The sequence below is a fragment of the Leiobunum rupestre genome, chromosome 10, assembly GCF_980474605.1.
Source record: "Leiobunum rupestre chromosome 10, qqLeiRupe1.1.hap1, whole genome shotgun sequence".
Classification (NCBI taxonomy): Eukaryota; Metazoa; Arthropoda; class Arachnida; order Opiliones; family Sclerosomatidae; genus Leiobunum; species Leiobunum rupestre.
The window spans coordinates 29,742,523-29,758,744 of record NC_143393.1 but is presented as its reverse complement, the minus strand read 5'-3'; the positions used below and the strand labels follow the sequence as shown (position 1 = coordinate 29,758,744).

Sequence of the window (16,222 nt, the reverse complement as noted above, 5' to 3'; positions counted from 1 at the left end):
GTAAATCTTCGATGTTCGCAACAGGCGTCTCGTAAATTCGTAACCTGATGAAACCCCATAAGAAAAGTCCATCGGCATTATGTCTATAGACCTTGGAGGCCATTGATCGGGACCGTTTCGACCAAGCCAACGCTATGGGAACTCGTTCTTCAGGTTGATGGGGTGGCGCTCCGTCATGATGTTGCTACCTAGTCGTCTGTAAGTGGCTAGTAAAACATCGTCTAACGCACCTGCTACTTTGTTCTGCTAAAGCTCCAAGTAATTTTGTTCATTAAGACGATTTGGAAGAAAAATGGGCCAATAACTCGATCCCCGAGCAAACCTACCCAACCTCAATGAGCATTACGATCGCCATCTCTGTAATACAACTCTACCATAAACGCGCGCTGTTCGCGAGAATAAAGTGGCATGATTGATTAGACTCAAAATCGTTCGAAAATTGTTTTAAAACGGAAAGATACAAAAGCGAAAGAAATGTTTTATTAGTAGGCCTAATAATAAAATTAAAATTGAGACCTCAACTAATAGGCCTCAATTAATTTTTGGATGAATGATTTAAGCCATTTCTGACATTTACGTACAAAACTCTGAAAACTATTGCCTCCTATGACAAACTTGTTTCTATTTCATCACCTCGTATCACCGTTAAAAATTGGTACATTTTCGATATTTCTTTACAACTTTCTCGTTGAAGTTTTTCATCTAGCATTTTCCCACCAAAAACTAAAATCTTGAAAAACGTTAAACTACTTTCCGATTTTTCTGAAAATGCGAATTAAGCTTTCCCATATTAAGAGTAATACCCAAAAAATTTCACAACTCTCACTTTAGTCGTTGCTGCCAGTCAGTGCAATTCCGGAAAGCCGATATAATTGTGCATTTTCTTTTTTGTGCACGGTTCGAAAGCTCTCAAGAATTTGAAATAAAATTTAGTAAACCATGAAATAGCAGTTCTTATATGAACAGATTTTAAACAATGGTAAATAAAGAAACATTTACGAGAATAGACAATTTAAGCTAGCTCTACGAAAGGTGTATGGTGCTTCTACGGCAGCGCCGCTTGTAGCGCCGTAGTGTCAAGTATAGGAAAGATTTCTATCCAAGTACTAAACACGTGCCCTGTCGTCAAAGCTTACAATTTTATTTCCATTTTGACTAGGCATTATTAAGTTTATGATCTATTTAAACCTTCACACAAACTATATATGCAAAAACATTAAAGCGAACTTTCTATTTAAATAAATTAAATCATTACCCTTTCATTTTTATTCGAATACAATTATTACTGAACAATCTATACCCTATTAAAATTCCAAAAGCCTCACTTCTATTAAAAACAGCGGAGCAGACGACTCAATGCGGGTCATCTGACATTTTTACGCACGTGTTTTGTATTTGGATAGAAATATTTCGCGATTCTCTCGGCAGGAGCGCTGACAGGCGATGCAAATTGGGGAACCGGAGATTTGACTTAGGTTTCGAGTCCAGTAATTATTCGGCCATGGTGTCTGCGGAACGTCTCCACATAGCCATACTCCGAAAGTAGAAATAAATCCGTTCTTAATTAAATAAGAAAACGTACCAAAACCACCAGTCTTGTCTTCGTGACTTCATTCGCGACCTAAAACTATCGCTACGCCCCCTTTGGTTTGCCATTGAAACCTAGATAGGTAGCGGCTAAAGCAGACGCTATTAGTTTTTCCTCATCGTTATTCGTAAATTTGACTTTATAAATAATGATACTTGCATTTTAATATTATGTCTGCATCGTTTGATCATATTTTTATAAGTTTATTTATGAAAAATGTTCTTATGACTTTTTAATTTGTCGGTAGCAGACGTTAGTTCATAGGCGCTACCTCGGAGAAGCTAGCCACCTAGACTCATTTCAGTCGCGAATATAATTATAATATACTGTAATGCATACAGCATTTGACAACCAGATGGCGCTAGCCGAAAACTAAACGATTTTAACCTCAGGTATATAAATCAATAAGAATTAAAATCGTACTTCAAAACCTTAAAATCAGTTTTTGTATTTGTGAAATGACAAGTTTTGGACAATCATCAAAACTGTCTTAAACACTAGAATTTTTACGTTAGAAAAATATATTGCGGGTGTAAATGCAGTGCTCCCAACGATACTATAAGTCCTATATTTTCCTATAGTTCTGGAATAGTCCTATAAAATTCTATAATTCCATTTGGTTAGCCTATATATCCTATATTACTACCATATTCGGCTAAATTCCAATTGATAAAATTTTAAAAGATTAACACACCGACAAGGAATAAATTTAATTTTGTAATTTTTCTCGTAAAGCGAAAATTTCGAAAAAAAATTACTCCATTTAAATACACGCTATAACACGCCCATATTTCATTTATTAAACCTAATAAAACTTCTTAAATTGCCAATTTAATCCTATAATTATCCAATAATGAAAAAAATATCCTCTAAATACTTTATATTTTTGAGCAGTATTGACTGGGACTCTGGGGACCCTGTAAATGTGAAGCCAAGATTCCAAAATCTATATCGCTATAATTCGCTTTAGAAAATCACCGTAAATCACTGAACCGTAGTGTTAAATCACTGGAAACTCCAGACCTTTTCTTTTCGAAATCAGTACACACTCGTACAAAATGTAAGAATGGCTTATATTGAAAGACGTTTTGCTGTAACTGAAAAGCTTATTTTATAGTACGGGTGTCCCATGGAGAAACCCTCTTTACAGGTTTAACTCATACGGGAATTTTTTGGCCTGGTTGAAATTGTTCCCGTTGGTGTATCATTCCCGAATGTACTGGAATTTTCTACTTACTCGAAATTTTCGATATTGGCTTTTACTAGGTTTTCATTAATGGTTATTTTACACTTAATTTACGGTATGGGTTGTTGTGCTTTTTTGTTGTTTTTTTTTAGATTTTATGCCGGTTTTTCATTATAAATTTATAAATAATGTCATGTAAATTAAAATTAATCTTCAATAAATTTAAATATTTAAATTAAAAATTTGCTCTGAATTGACATTTTCATAAATACATTGAAATATCATAGGTGATTTAAATCAATGATTTAAAAAAATAATTTATTGATTTCAATCAGACATTTCGGATTCCTAGAAAGAGGTCTGGGGCTCGATTCTGAGGCTATCGTTAAGCTAGCGACAAAAATTCTGGCGATAGGCGAAACGAAAATCTGTAAGCGACAATTTCTTAACGTTAATGAAATTGGTATTCTAAGACGTGTCTCGTTACGGCAGTGTTATGAGAGAGACGCTAACGACAGAAATTTTTAGTCACGTTTTTTCACTCTAGCTAGAGCCAATAGCGGCGCGTCGTTTTATCAGTTGTTTCGTTCATCCTTCATAGCAGCAGACAGTACTAATGTTTTATTCTACAGAGGTTAGGCTTAAGCTGTAAGCCTTGGTTCCACTAGCGCGCGCGACGCGACGACGCGTTTCTCGGCTTTGACACAAACATAAGGTAAACCAAGCTTTAGATGTAGAAGAAGAAGAACAAGTGTTTATTGTGAATAATAAATGAATAACTTGAGTTAATAAACGTACAAAAAATTCCTAGTTGAGTATTTGGTAAATATTTTCATCTTACTTCACCAAAATTCATTGGAACCGATGCTTTTAAAAACATAATCAATTGGTAAAAGTAACTGTTTGTTGTTATTACACCCGAGGGGAATAATTTATTAGTGTTATAATTTACTTAACTATGGTATTTTTAGATATATTAATCTAGTAAGTTAATAATAGTTTTTAATATTCATCACTGGTATTGCCAGTGTATTGGTTTCTGATAAACTCACCAAGCCTATCACAATTAGTATACGTGAGTTCTTTTTTACCGTAAATAAACGCTTAAATCTATACTCATCATATTCAAATGCTTGAGCTCGATATCGTATTACTTTTTGATGTTATAAATTACGATTATTTTAAATTTCCTGTACTAAATCTTAAATTTTATGTCTCAAAAATATGGCCATCTTTAAAAAAAATTGTCGCTCGTGGCTCTTTTTTTTTTGTCGACAATTTTAGGTTTCTTCTGACGACAATTTTCTTAACGAGAGCCTTAGAATTGCATTTTTTCTCGCTAGCGACAATTTTCAAAGTTAACGAGGATTTTCTCCCGTTAACTTCCTTACCGATAATCTCAGAATCGAGCCCCTGGTCCGCCAAATGCTGCTCCGATCGTTAAGAATTAACGACCAAAAATATCGTTATCTCCATTGAAAATCTGTATTAGGTCGCGGAAATTTGTTATCGTTAACTGCCAGAGTTGAATCTGAATTCTATTCGTGTATATAACCAGACGTTTATAATTAAATTGTACATAAGAACGCAAGTACCCTTCCGCGTGTTCACACCTTGCAGAGCGCCATTTCTAGAATGACCGCACATTTTTGGTAGACTTTGTATCAAGTCTTTTTGAAGTTGCGTGTTTTACTGGCTAGAGGCGCTTATCTTTTTGGTTGAGGTCAATTCTACGTCATTACATATATAGCTAACGGTAATACTTCCGACACCCTGACACGCTTGTGGAACAAATAATTATATACTTATGGTATCACTTTAAAGCTTGTTATTGCTATGACAGAGTTGCCACGCGTCAGGGAAAACAGGGAAAAGTTAGGGAATTAAAAAATGGCCCCAAAAAGTCAGGGAAAGGTCAGGGAATTTAAAGAATTTGTAAAAGGTCAGGGAATTAGATTTTCTCTTGACACTTTTTGAAAGTTAATTTTACTTTAGATATATGAAAAATTCTTTGATTCTCATTTATTTCCTTGAAAGTTTGGCTAATATTTTCAACATTGCAATAACCATTTTACTGAAATATAAGTCCATTTAAATTTATTGATTTCTGATAAAAAATAAATATAAAATAAATATTTTGACCTTAAAAAGTCAGAGAAAATCTCTTAAAATGGTCAGGGAAAACAGGTAATAGTCAGGGAATTTTAATATGAAAATTTTGTGGCAACCCTGTATGAACTATTTTTGCATCTCTTATTTCATATTTTATGATTTATTGACTGCGATTAACTGTAAAAGGCTAATTTCCAACCGGAACTTATAAGAATAAAAACATTTTAATTTAATATCTTCATTTGTAACTTATTTCCGTGTTTAAATGATTCGTGAAAATTTTCTATTGAGTCACTATAAACAAATTGAACTATTTAGGCTCAAAATTGTTCGAAATTTGCTTAACGTACTTAAGTATGAACTAAATGAGGAACACACGATACGCCTTTTTTATAACGTAACTAGCGCCAATCATCCCTAGCTTTTGTTAAACCTGGTGGCGGAAATGTTAAATTCGTTAATCCAACATAAACAAGGAAGTTCACACTCCCTTTAAGAATGCAATGTTAGTGGCGTTGAACGTTTTGCACCACAAACGACGTAATTTTAGTTTCATTTGCTTTAAATATAATTCGTGACGAAAATTTAGAGGGAAAATTGTGGGTGCGTATGGTGACCCCTAAATCGAACGTGACCAATTACCATAAGAGTTAACCCTGACACAGAAATTTGACCGAGCGAAAACCAATTTAAAAATAGAACGTAATGGAATAAAACTCTCGTAATGGAAAAAAGCTGTATCGTTATCTGAAAGCGAAAACCATGTACCGCGAATTACACGGTTTTGGATTATTTAAATTGTATGATTAATTTTTACACAGTTGTGGAAACGGCAGTCTTTCATGGCAAATATTCGCGAATGGACGGACTGTCTGTAAAGCACGCGTCTTCATTACACCCTACTCTTTGAAATATTGCAATCAATATTTTTCGAACATACAAAAAGGTACGTGGATTTTGCTTTCAGGGGATGTTACGGGAAAAAGTACTGTTCCACACTATAATGTAAAAAGGTATCAACTGTCTTTTCCACGTTTTATTTGTCGTGAAAGATTTCTTTATAATCAAAAGTTGATAATCTTCCCCATCGGTGGTATGAAAATGCCCGCCATGTTAAAATTTTCGAACCAGAGAGTTTCGCCATATACAATAAAATTACAGCTCTGTAAATAGGATTAGCATAGTATCCATAGTATCAAAGCTGGACCTTTATTTCGCTTCAGCTGTGATTTGTTATCATACGGACTGAATATTTTTACTATAGAAAATACGATTGTACCTAGGGAAAACTGAAAATTAAAACTTTTGAAACTTTTAATGTACAAAAATATATTTCCAGTTATATTTTTATCCCCAAAAATGTTTTGAAGAACTTTAAAAATTGAAGAGCAACTGTACCTGAGGGAATTCTTATATACTTCTGATATAGTACATTACATTTAAATATTTAATCGCGTCTGCCATCGAAATTCAAAGAACTTCCATCTGGAAAAATATCAACCACCGAAATCATGAAACGTTTCGAGATTCGATAGCTCGCTTAAGCTGCATATTTGTTGAACTGTAATATTCAAAGGATAACCTTTAATAAACGATTGATTTCGAACGAAAAATATTATTCAAATGCCATTAAATAGTAAAAGATTTTTGGCCAAAATTTTCTATAAGCTTTTTGATAAACTATGTAAATAATAACAAGTTGGCAAGCCAAAATATACCTCGCCTCGGAAAAGTGTCTGATTTTCAATGAAGCTTAATACTAATTCCAAGAAACTGCGAACGCAGTGATTACACTTTGCCTCGAAAATGCGTACGCGTTCGCAGCCCAGACAGACAGACCCACAGACAGACACGGTGATTGTAAAACCTCTCCTAGGGGACATAGTCCTTTACGAGAGGTAAAAATCGATTACGTATTTGCCAATTTCGTTTAATCCGTTTTTTTTTAATTTTCTGGGTTTAGACGATGCCTGAACATCACAGACTAATTTTCCGTCAACGGCGCGCGCTTCGTTTGAGATATCGGGTTGGTTTTTTTGAAAGAGCTCATTGTTAAAGCATGAGGAGGATTTGGAACAACGCATAAAATACTCTCAACATTATGATTCTTTCTAAGTGGAAATAAATCCATTTTTAAAATATTTTTTTACCGTTTCTGCTTATTCCACATTTTAAATTTTTGATTATAGTTTTTAAACAAAACCTCACTTAAAATAGTGTAAAACGTTTAAATTGGCACTATTAGCGTTAAAATTGTATCAATAATATTTTTCTTTCTAAAAGTTTGTTTCCCCGTAAGCTTTTTCGAAATGGTCTAATAAATCGATATCTTCGAAATCGGAGTAGGAAAAATAAGTCGAATAAATCGATATCTTCGAAATCGGAGTAGGAAAAATAAGTCGAACTCGGAACGTAGAAATCGTAGTTGCGTAGTTTTCGCATTTCACTGCCGGTGGTCTGTTTTTATCGGGTCTCGTGAAAATGGAAAGCTCTTTCCGAGTGAGCGATCAACGTAAAAACCCACTTCGGCGCTGATGCCTGTTTTGGGAGGAAAATCAAGACGCCCTTTTTACGTAGCGGGCGTGCAGAATGCGCTTAAAACCCACCTTGTATTTGCTTGTTTTAGAAAGATCAATCGAAACGGAATGTCTTAGTCTAATAAACGTTAAGTGACTCTTAAGTGCCCGCGAAGATTCGGTGCAGAATTCTCAAATTATCGTTTCTGTTTCGACGGATTTGGTGTTTTATTATTTCGGTTCCGTCGTGTGTTCTAAATAACTATGAATTTTAATAATAATAATTAGCTAGGCTACTACAAAAGGTTAAATTTCGAGCTTTTTTTTAAGATAATCTATAGTTAACAATGTTTGACTGTATTCTATGCGGGAGTATTTAGTTTTTATCTTTAATATTAATTAATAAAAGGTGATTAGTTCTCACTTAATTAACTAGCAAAATTAGTTTCGTGTGAGTAGGTTTCATAATTTATTTATTTATATATTTATTTATTTATTTATTTATTTATTTATTTATTTATTTAATTATTTAATTAATTATTTATTTATTTATTTATTTATTTATTTAATTATTTAATTATTTAATTATTTATTTTATTATTTATTAATTTATTATTTTTACCTGAACAAGTGGTGATCAGGCATTTTTTTCTAAGACGCTAAAAATTAACTATTATGTGTACGCAACTTAACAGTAAAATTACCATCTAACTTGCGCGGATAAGTCTGGCAAATACATTCCATATTGTAGTCAAATAAATATTCCCATATTAATAAAGAATTAGATTGGTATTTAAGTGAAAACCATTTATGAAATTCATTATTGTAGCCCAAGTAGAGCTCGGGAAACGGTTAAATTAACTTCCTAAATTTCAATTAATCTTAAAAAATTCGATTAACTGTTTATTTATTGATATTATTCGCGACTATTATAGATTTTATGTGCAACAAATAAGTTTTTATTCGGATAATTTTCGGATATGGATATAAAATAAATGAACGGAAAATTTCTTATCCGAACGCCGAGCCTTAAGTCCAAGAAATGTTTGAATGTTTAAGAATTATGCTGTTATGTTAATGCTTCGGTATTATGTGGAACTACCTAGTTTATATTTTTTCCAGTTTGCGCTATAAAATATAATATTTGAACCCAATGAAATTTGGTTTATTGCAGAGGAATCGTCACTTGATGGAAGATATCATATCTCCTTTGAGTCATGTTCGAACGTCTTCCGCCAACACTAACACCAACAATATTCCTCCCACATTTGTCGAACTCAGTTCCGCAGGACTCACGAGTAAGTAATCTAAAATCATTTTTTCAAATTAGATAAAATTAATTTGATTAAAATAGGCGTAATTTTATATTTATTTTGTTTTAAATCCACTGAAATATAAAATAGACTATTTAATGTAAAATAAAATTTAATGTAATGTTTTATTTTAACTTTGCAAGTTATCTGATTTTAATCAACTTAATGTAAATTGGTGATTTATATCAAGTGGTATTTAAATAGTTTATTTAAATCACCAATGAAAACAGAGGAAACACATGGGTATTTACTAAAGATTTAAAAAAAATAGCTTTCGACCTGTAGGTCCTTTGTTAATTTTAATTTTTCTGTTAGTTTGACCACGGCCAACTTTGATATCGCGCTATAGCTGCCAACCCATCCGCCGAAATTCCGTGAGCCAGCTATAACAAGCGTGGCGCTGAACTCTAAAAATAATATACCGCTAGGGGCGCTCAACTCATACAGATATCTTTGCTTGTAGGTTACAATAGAAACTTCAACGAATGGGTTGGCCGTGGTTTGACAAAGACCTACGGGTCGAAAGCTCAATTATTTTAAAATCTTTAATAAATATCCATGATGTGTTTCCTCGGAGTAAATTGTTTTTAAATTAAAAATAGCAAACATTTCAGAAATACGTCTTATTAGACAGATTACGAAGCACAAACTCTCTATTTAAGTTGAAGGAGATTATGCAGATAATAATTTTATTTAAGTAAATGTATTTTTCTTCGAGATTTCTTTAATCGAGCAATACCAATGAGCATTTTTACCTTGTCCAGAGCTAGGAGCAACAAACACAAGGAGAACGCAGCTAGCCTTTAAACACGCTTACGCAATGTTGTGTACAAATTTCATTAGACGAACCTTTATGCTGAACGTTTTACGGAAAGGGGGAAGACAATTTCTGAATTTTCCCCTTCCGACGGCACCAGGTGCTAAAGCGTCAAACCAATGAAAAATATACGCAAGAAAATTCGTGACTTTTGACGGGTTGCTTTCTCCTTTTGTGTGTTGCTGTGTTTGTTACTCCTAGGTCCCGAGTGTCTTAGAAAAATGACCAAAATCAGATCACCCCTAGGCTAGCTAACAGCTAGTGACAATACATTTAATAAAAAGATGCCTGATTTTTAACTTCCATATATCTTTGTCTTTGAAAGGTAACGGGTCGCTGTCCTTGCACAGACGTAGCGTAGGTGGCATTCCCCAAGCTCCGCATCATCAACTTCATCAGATCGCCAACGCCAATCCATCTGGAAGTGAACCAAACATGTCCCCTCACCGGAGCAGTTCCTTGCCTCACTCGGCGCTTCCGCCGTCGGTGGCCATGCTGGACAAAAGGATTGAGCTGCTCGTGGCCGCGGGGGGTCCTCGAGCAGTTCACAGGCTGCAGCAAAATCAGCTCGCCCTCAAACAACCTCGGATTGAATTACAAGTAAGAAGTGAATGCTATGGATTCGATCTTTTCTCGGTAGTGTATTATTAGCAGTGTTGAAACAACATCCATTCCAATCACATTTCCCTTACAATGGAGGGGCTGGCCACTCTGGGTAATCAGGGTACTCGCTTTCCGTAAAGAGTACGTTATCTCGCCGTAATCCGCGTAGTTCGGGTAATGATACAGCGCGTACTCTTAGCGTAATCTCGGTGTACAGGCAAACAGCCTCTCTGTTTAAATACTACTTTTCCAACCATATACCATTCGTTTTCGAGTGCTTTAACATTGACCAATATATCGCCTGTTTTAACACTGACCAATATATCGCCTGTTTTAACACTGAACAATATATCGCCTGTTTTAACACTGACCAATGTATCGCCTGTTTTAACACTGACCAATATATCGCCTGTTTTAACACTGACCAATATATCGCCTGTTTTAACACTGACAAATATATCGCCTGTTTTAACACTGACAAATATATCAGCTGTTGTAACCCTGACCTGTGTTAAACGTATTATAGGTTGAACCGTCTGAGCAAGCAGCCAGAGCTGGTTGGGTGCTGCGGACCCTCATGTTAGCGAACAACCCTCAACTGATTCGCGACCGCAAATACCACGTCAAGATGTTCAAACGATGTATGGTGGGCAGTGAAATGGTCGACTGGCTGTTGGCCCTCGGCGGCTCCAGTGGCAACGGCTCCTCCCGGGTCAGAGTCCACTCCAGAGCTCAAGCCATCGGAATGTGGCAATCTTTACTGGAAGAGGGGGTCATCATTCACGGTAAGAGCAAGGATAATAATCATCAGCTAGGCTAATGCCCAAGGCACCACCTTAGGCCTAAGTCATCAAGCGACTTTTAAAGCCATGAATTCAGGTGTAGGAGGGTGGTGGCAAGCCCTTCATGCCACGCGAGCCAACAGCTCCCTACACTTACTATCACCTTTAACCTCAAGAAGGTTTTAAGGAAGGGGAAACCGAACAGCTCGTGAGAAAACCCCTTAAACCTGTGGGGAGAGAACTTGCAAACTCAGCCGAGGGTCTTCTAAATGTTTCCGAGGATCATACGTGGTTATTCGAAACATTAATATTGCGTTAACTTGAATATTGAAACTTTATTTTCCTGCGAATCCTCCTTGGATTCTATTAGGGTTTTTTTTTATAATCTTTGAGTTTTCAGTTTTCTTCTGACAAATGTGTTTTTAATAGATAAATAAAATACCCTTGGTCGAGCTCTAAATAAATCTATATTAGCTTTTGTATTCTTTTTATATAGTTGAAACTTAACAAACGTCGTAATTAGTTTAATGATTTAAAAAAGAAGAACAAAGACTGGCATCTAATTTCATTTTGATTCTACAGAGTGACCACACCTTCTATATTTTATAATTTTTCCTATATTTTCAATGTCTTCCTATAATTACACTATTTTCCTATTTTTAATGAATTCTTGGGTACATCGCTTCGCGCATGCGCAGTTGCTCTAACGCCTGCATTTCTCGATTAAGGTCCAGTTATCAGATTCGCTGGCTAGCCAAAAAAGCCAATACTTAAGTCTACCAAGTTCGACATTCATTTTATAAATGCATAATATGAATTATTTTACATATTGCTGCTTTTAATTTTTCATACCGCAAATATGGCACGATGGTGACGCGCAAAATCCTGGTTCGGCCTATTTTCCACCAGCGCGCATAACTTTGGCGGGTACAAAGGTTTTTACGCGCGTCATAGTGTATTTTTCTTAACACGCGTTTAGACGTTTGTACGTCCGAAAGTTGAGTGACGCACCGTTACAGGCATTAGTGGAAACCTAGGCTTAGGTCTTTTCGAGGCGACGCAAAAAATCTCCGTAAAGCTTGTTTTCCACTAGCGCGCGTCATAATGTTATTTTCTTTACGCGCGTAAAAACGTTTGAACGTTTCAAAGCTGAGAAACGCGTCGTTGCGCGCGCCAGTGGAAAACAAGCTTTAGGCCTAAAGCCCCATTTTCATGCTCGCTGGTAGCGGATAAAAATCGTCAAAATTCGCTTCCGCCACTCGCAAGCGTGAAAATAAAGCTAAAATATCTGTTTGAAACAGATCGACGCGGAAAATGGAAAAAGTGTATAGCTGAAGCGGATTTTGTCGATTTTTACCCGCTACCAGCGAGCATGAAAATGGGGCTTTAAGCTTGTTTTCACGTACCAACTTTCAGTGCAAGTGGAAACTAAGCATAACTGAAATTTTAGCGTTTATAATTTTTTTTAAACCAACTCTTGCAAGGACCATTTGAATATCCCGCCTCTATGTAATTATTTCCTTAGTGAATTGCTGATTAGGTTTTATTGAAGTGTCTATAGCGCTTATTAGCAAAAGAATTAGCACGCAGAAGATAGGAATTTACGCAACACTTATGTGATAAATTAATTATAAACTTATGGTAGCACCATAATAACAACGTTCTTTTAAAAGGATTATGATCTAAATAGAAAAATCAACTGATAACCCGCACTATGAGGGGGTTTTAAAGTAACTAACGCTGCCCTAGCTTCTGTTAAACCTAACTCGTTGATCAACCATAAGTTCGAAAGTTAAGTGCTGAGTCGAGTGCTGAGTAGATCTAATGATATCATTTGCACCTCTTTCTTGGAGGATAAAATAAGTGGACAGGAAATCTGTAATCCGATTTTGCTGTTTTATGATTCACAAATTCCAATAATTATCCTTCAAACCAGAAAGTATTCAATTTCCAGTTGGTTAGTTTTACTTGGTTGCAACCTTAGAAAAGTAAAAATTCTTTAAGAGAACTACTTTGCTCGTAAGATATCGTAGTCTGAATTTAAATTAATGATAATTAAATTAAATTACTTATTTTCGGTATTTTCCTTTTTATTTACATTTAAATTCGATCGTACCGGGCCCATAAAAAGAACGTTTGTTTGGCCCATTCTGCTGAATTTTTCCTCCTACCGCGGTTTGGTGGGAAATTTGTACCCAACGTCAAGCTTACGTAGGTACATATTTAATATTTATGGGCGAGATGAATACTTATCTCACAAGAGATATTTTATTAACTTCTAGAATCACGTATTTTCTTATCTGGTTAAAATTTTACAGCCTTGAGATAAAGGCTCTAGCAACGAAATTTAGGCGGTCAAAATAAGTATTTTAATTCAAGAGTATTAAAATTATTCCTCTACTTTTTCAAATTTGTTTTTGCGCGAAGGAGAGCTACGTCAATCGTTTCTAATTACTTCCTTAAGTCCATAGAACATTGCTTTGATAAACGCCGCTGCGTTGATTCTAATCCTTACATCTAAGAAGAATTTCCCTCCGCCTCTCTTATACTTGAACTCATATTGCCGTATTCAAAATTATAATAAAATAAACTAATCTTAAAGAAAGGCATGCCTTCTAAATTCTTATCTAATTAATTTCCACGGTCTTTTATTTGTTTGGGTTAAAAATTAGTGATGTTAATCGCACTTTTGAAGATGGGATGAATTTTATTGAGGATATTTGACGGTATCTGTATTGTTGAGGACGCTGGTGGATTTAATTTCTTGTTCCATGATGTGTTCAAGACACTGAAGGATCGATAAGACAAATACCATTCCGTGTCCTCAACCGTACAAGTACCATTCCGGGTACTCAAGAACCAATTGATATTTATCTCAGTAAAATATTTTTTATATTTGGTAAATAGTTTTGGGAGATCACCAGTTTAAAGACAAGTATCTGTTTTACCGTTTCCGGCGTGACGACGTGGCCATTGGTGGTGACCCGACCACACCTCCGCCGACCTCTACTGTCGCACCGGCGCAATCCGGAAACTCCATTCCGCCACCAACCGCCGAGGAAAGACAACGAGCCGATGTGGAACTGCAGGACATCCTGGCGTCTCTCGTACAGATGGCCCCTGACGCAGTTTTCCGAATGATCCTTAGAAAGCCGTAAGTACTTGGCTTTCTGAAATCCACACCTTGAACTCCATGCTTGAATATTGATTTCAGACCGATAAAATCCATGCATCGGTTTCATATCGGCTTAATAGACCGATAAAATCCCTGCATCGGTTTCATATCGGCTTAAGACCGATAAAATCCCTGCATCGGTTTCATATCGGCTTAATAGACCGATAGAATCCCTGAATCGGTTTAATATGGGAAAATCGCAGCATAGTTTAATATTGGAAAATCACCGTATAAGTGTAATATAGGTTAAATTAAAACATCAGTTTCATATCGAAAAATCGCAGTATAGGTTTAATATCGGTTAAATCACAACATCAGTTTCATAACGAAAAATCCTATCATCCGTTTTATATCGTTAAAATAAAAAGAGAGGTTTGAAATTGTGTAAATCACAATATAATATAGGTTGAAATATCAGTATATCTTTCTATTATTAAAAACTTGATATCGGTTAAATATCATTATTGGTTTAATTTCAGGCAAATCGTAATTCCGTTGAAATATTGGTAAAGTTCCAATATTAGTTAAAAGATTGGCATCTTTTTGATATCGGTTGATAGATTGGCATCGTTTTAATATCGGTTGATAGATTGGCATCGTTTTAATATCGGTTGATCGATTGACATCGTTTTAATATCGGTTGAAAGAATGGCATCGTTTTAATATCGGTTGATAGATTATCATCGTTTTAATATCGGTTGATAGTTTGACATCGTTTTAATATCGGTTGAAAGATTAGCAACGTTTTAATATCAGTTGAAGTATTGACAAACTTAATATATCGGTTGAGAGATTGGTATCGTTTTAATATCGATTAAATGCCATTAGCTAGTAAATATTGTTTACTGCCTCGGCTACTGCTTATCCGAACATTCAAAATATTATCCAGTATATTAATTAACTCATGATAGAACGAATGCAATTTTTCCAATTTAGGCCCGTTGACCGGACGGTGGAAGATTTGGAGATAATCTACGAGGAACTGCTTCATATCAAAGCGTTGTCGCATCTTTCGAACAGTGTCAAAAGGGAACTCGCGGGAGTTCTGGTTTTCGAGTCTCATCCCAAAGCGGGAACAGTTCGTAAGTTTCAGTTCTGTTTTTTGTTTAGCTGTAGAATCATGAAATGTGATAGAATTGCTAAAATCCAGGGTTGGAAAAAAAACCCCAAAAAAACCGTTTTTTTTCTCTGGTTTAAACAAGGTTTTTGGTTTAAATCAGTTTTTTTTAAACACTGCTTTATTTTACTTTTAATTTATTTTTCGTTTTTTTTTAACCGTGCATACATATTACCCAGCGCGGCGAGCATTTTTACGAACCTTGCATATTACCAATCAACTAAAAATTAATATGAGTATTATTACAAGTCTCACGTGACCAGAAGTTTTAGTTTTGGTTTTGTTTTTTACAAGTCTCACCAGAATGAAGTTTTAGTTTTGGTTTCGTTTTTTACAAGTCTCACCAGAATGAAGTTTTAGTTTTGGTTTCGGTTTTTACAAGCCTCACCAGAAAGAAGTTTTAGTTTTAGTTTCATTTTGGTTTTTGTATAAATGCAGGGTGACCAGGAAAATGCCTCGAAATTTTTATAGACAAAGTAGGAAATTTTCAAGCGAGTTAAAGGAAAATATACGAAAAGCCATAAACAAAAATAAGGATTTTGATAAAAAAAACAGTAGATAAAATAAAGTGAAATTTAAGATGAAGAAGGGTACTCGACGACGGAATGCTTTCGCGTTATATACTACATGAGAAATCCTAATGCATTTATAGGAAGGTATTGAAAATATAGGAAAGGTGGTCACCTTGTAAATGTTTTAGAATTGTAATCATTTCGGTAAGAAAATGTGCAAACCTTTTGGAATAATTTTTAGTTAATAAAAAAAAACCCTTGGTTTTTATAAAAAAAATCACTTGTTTTAAACCATGATTTAAACCATGGTTTAATCTAGCCAACCATTGTTTAATCTAGCCAACCATGGTTTAATCTAGCCAACCATGGTTTAATCTAGCAAACCATGGTTAAATCAACCTTACACGTAGAGTAGATTTTAATTTAGAAATGTTAAATATTTTCCGCGTTACATTAGGTAAAAAATACTTGGTTTTTAAAAAATACTAGTAACCACCAGAA

General features: G+C 35.0%; 1 protein-coding gene across 1 annotated transcript in view; it reads left to right on the top strand.

Moving 5' to 3' along the window:
- Epac (Exchange protein directly activated by cAMP) overlaps window positions 1-16,222 on the top strand; it is a 113,478-nt gene that overhangs the window by 76,496 nt on the left and 20,760 nt on the right. The window contains exons 5-9 of the mRNA XM_090159646.1: window positions 8,577-8,700; window positions 9,858-10,132; window positions 10,662-10,920; window positions 13,825-14,071; window positions 15,029-15,174. Of these exons, the coding sequence (XP_090015772.1) occupies window positions 8,577-8,700; window positions 9,858-10,132; window positions 10,662-10,920; window positions 13,825-14,071; window positions 15,029-15,174 (1,051 nt within the window). The remainder of the gene's footprint in view (window positions 1-8,576; window positions 8,701-9,857; window positions 10,133-10,661; window positions 10,921-13,824; window positions 14,072-15,028; window positions 15,175-16,222) is intronic.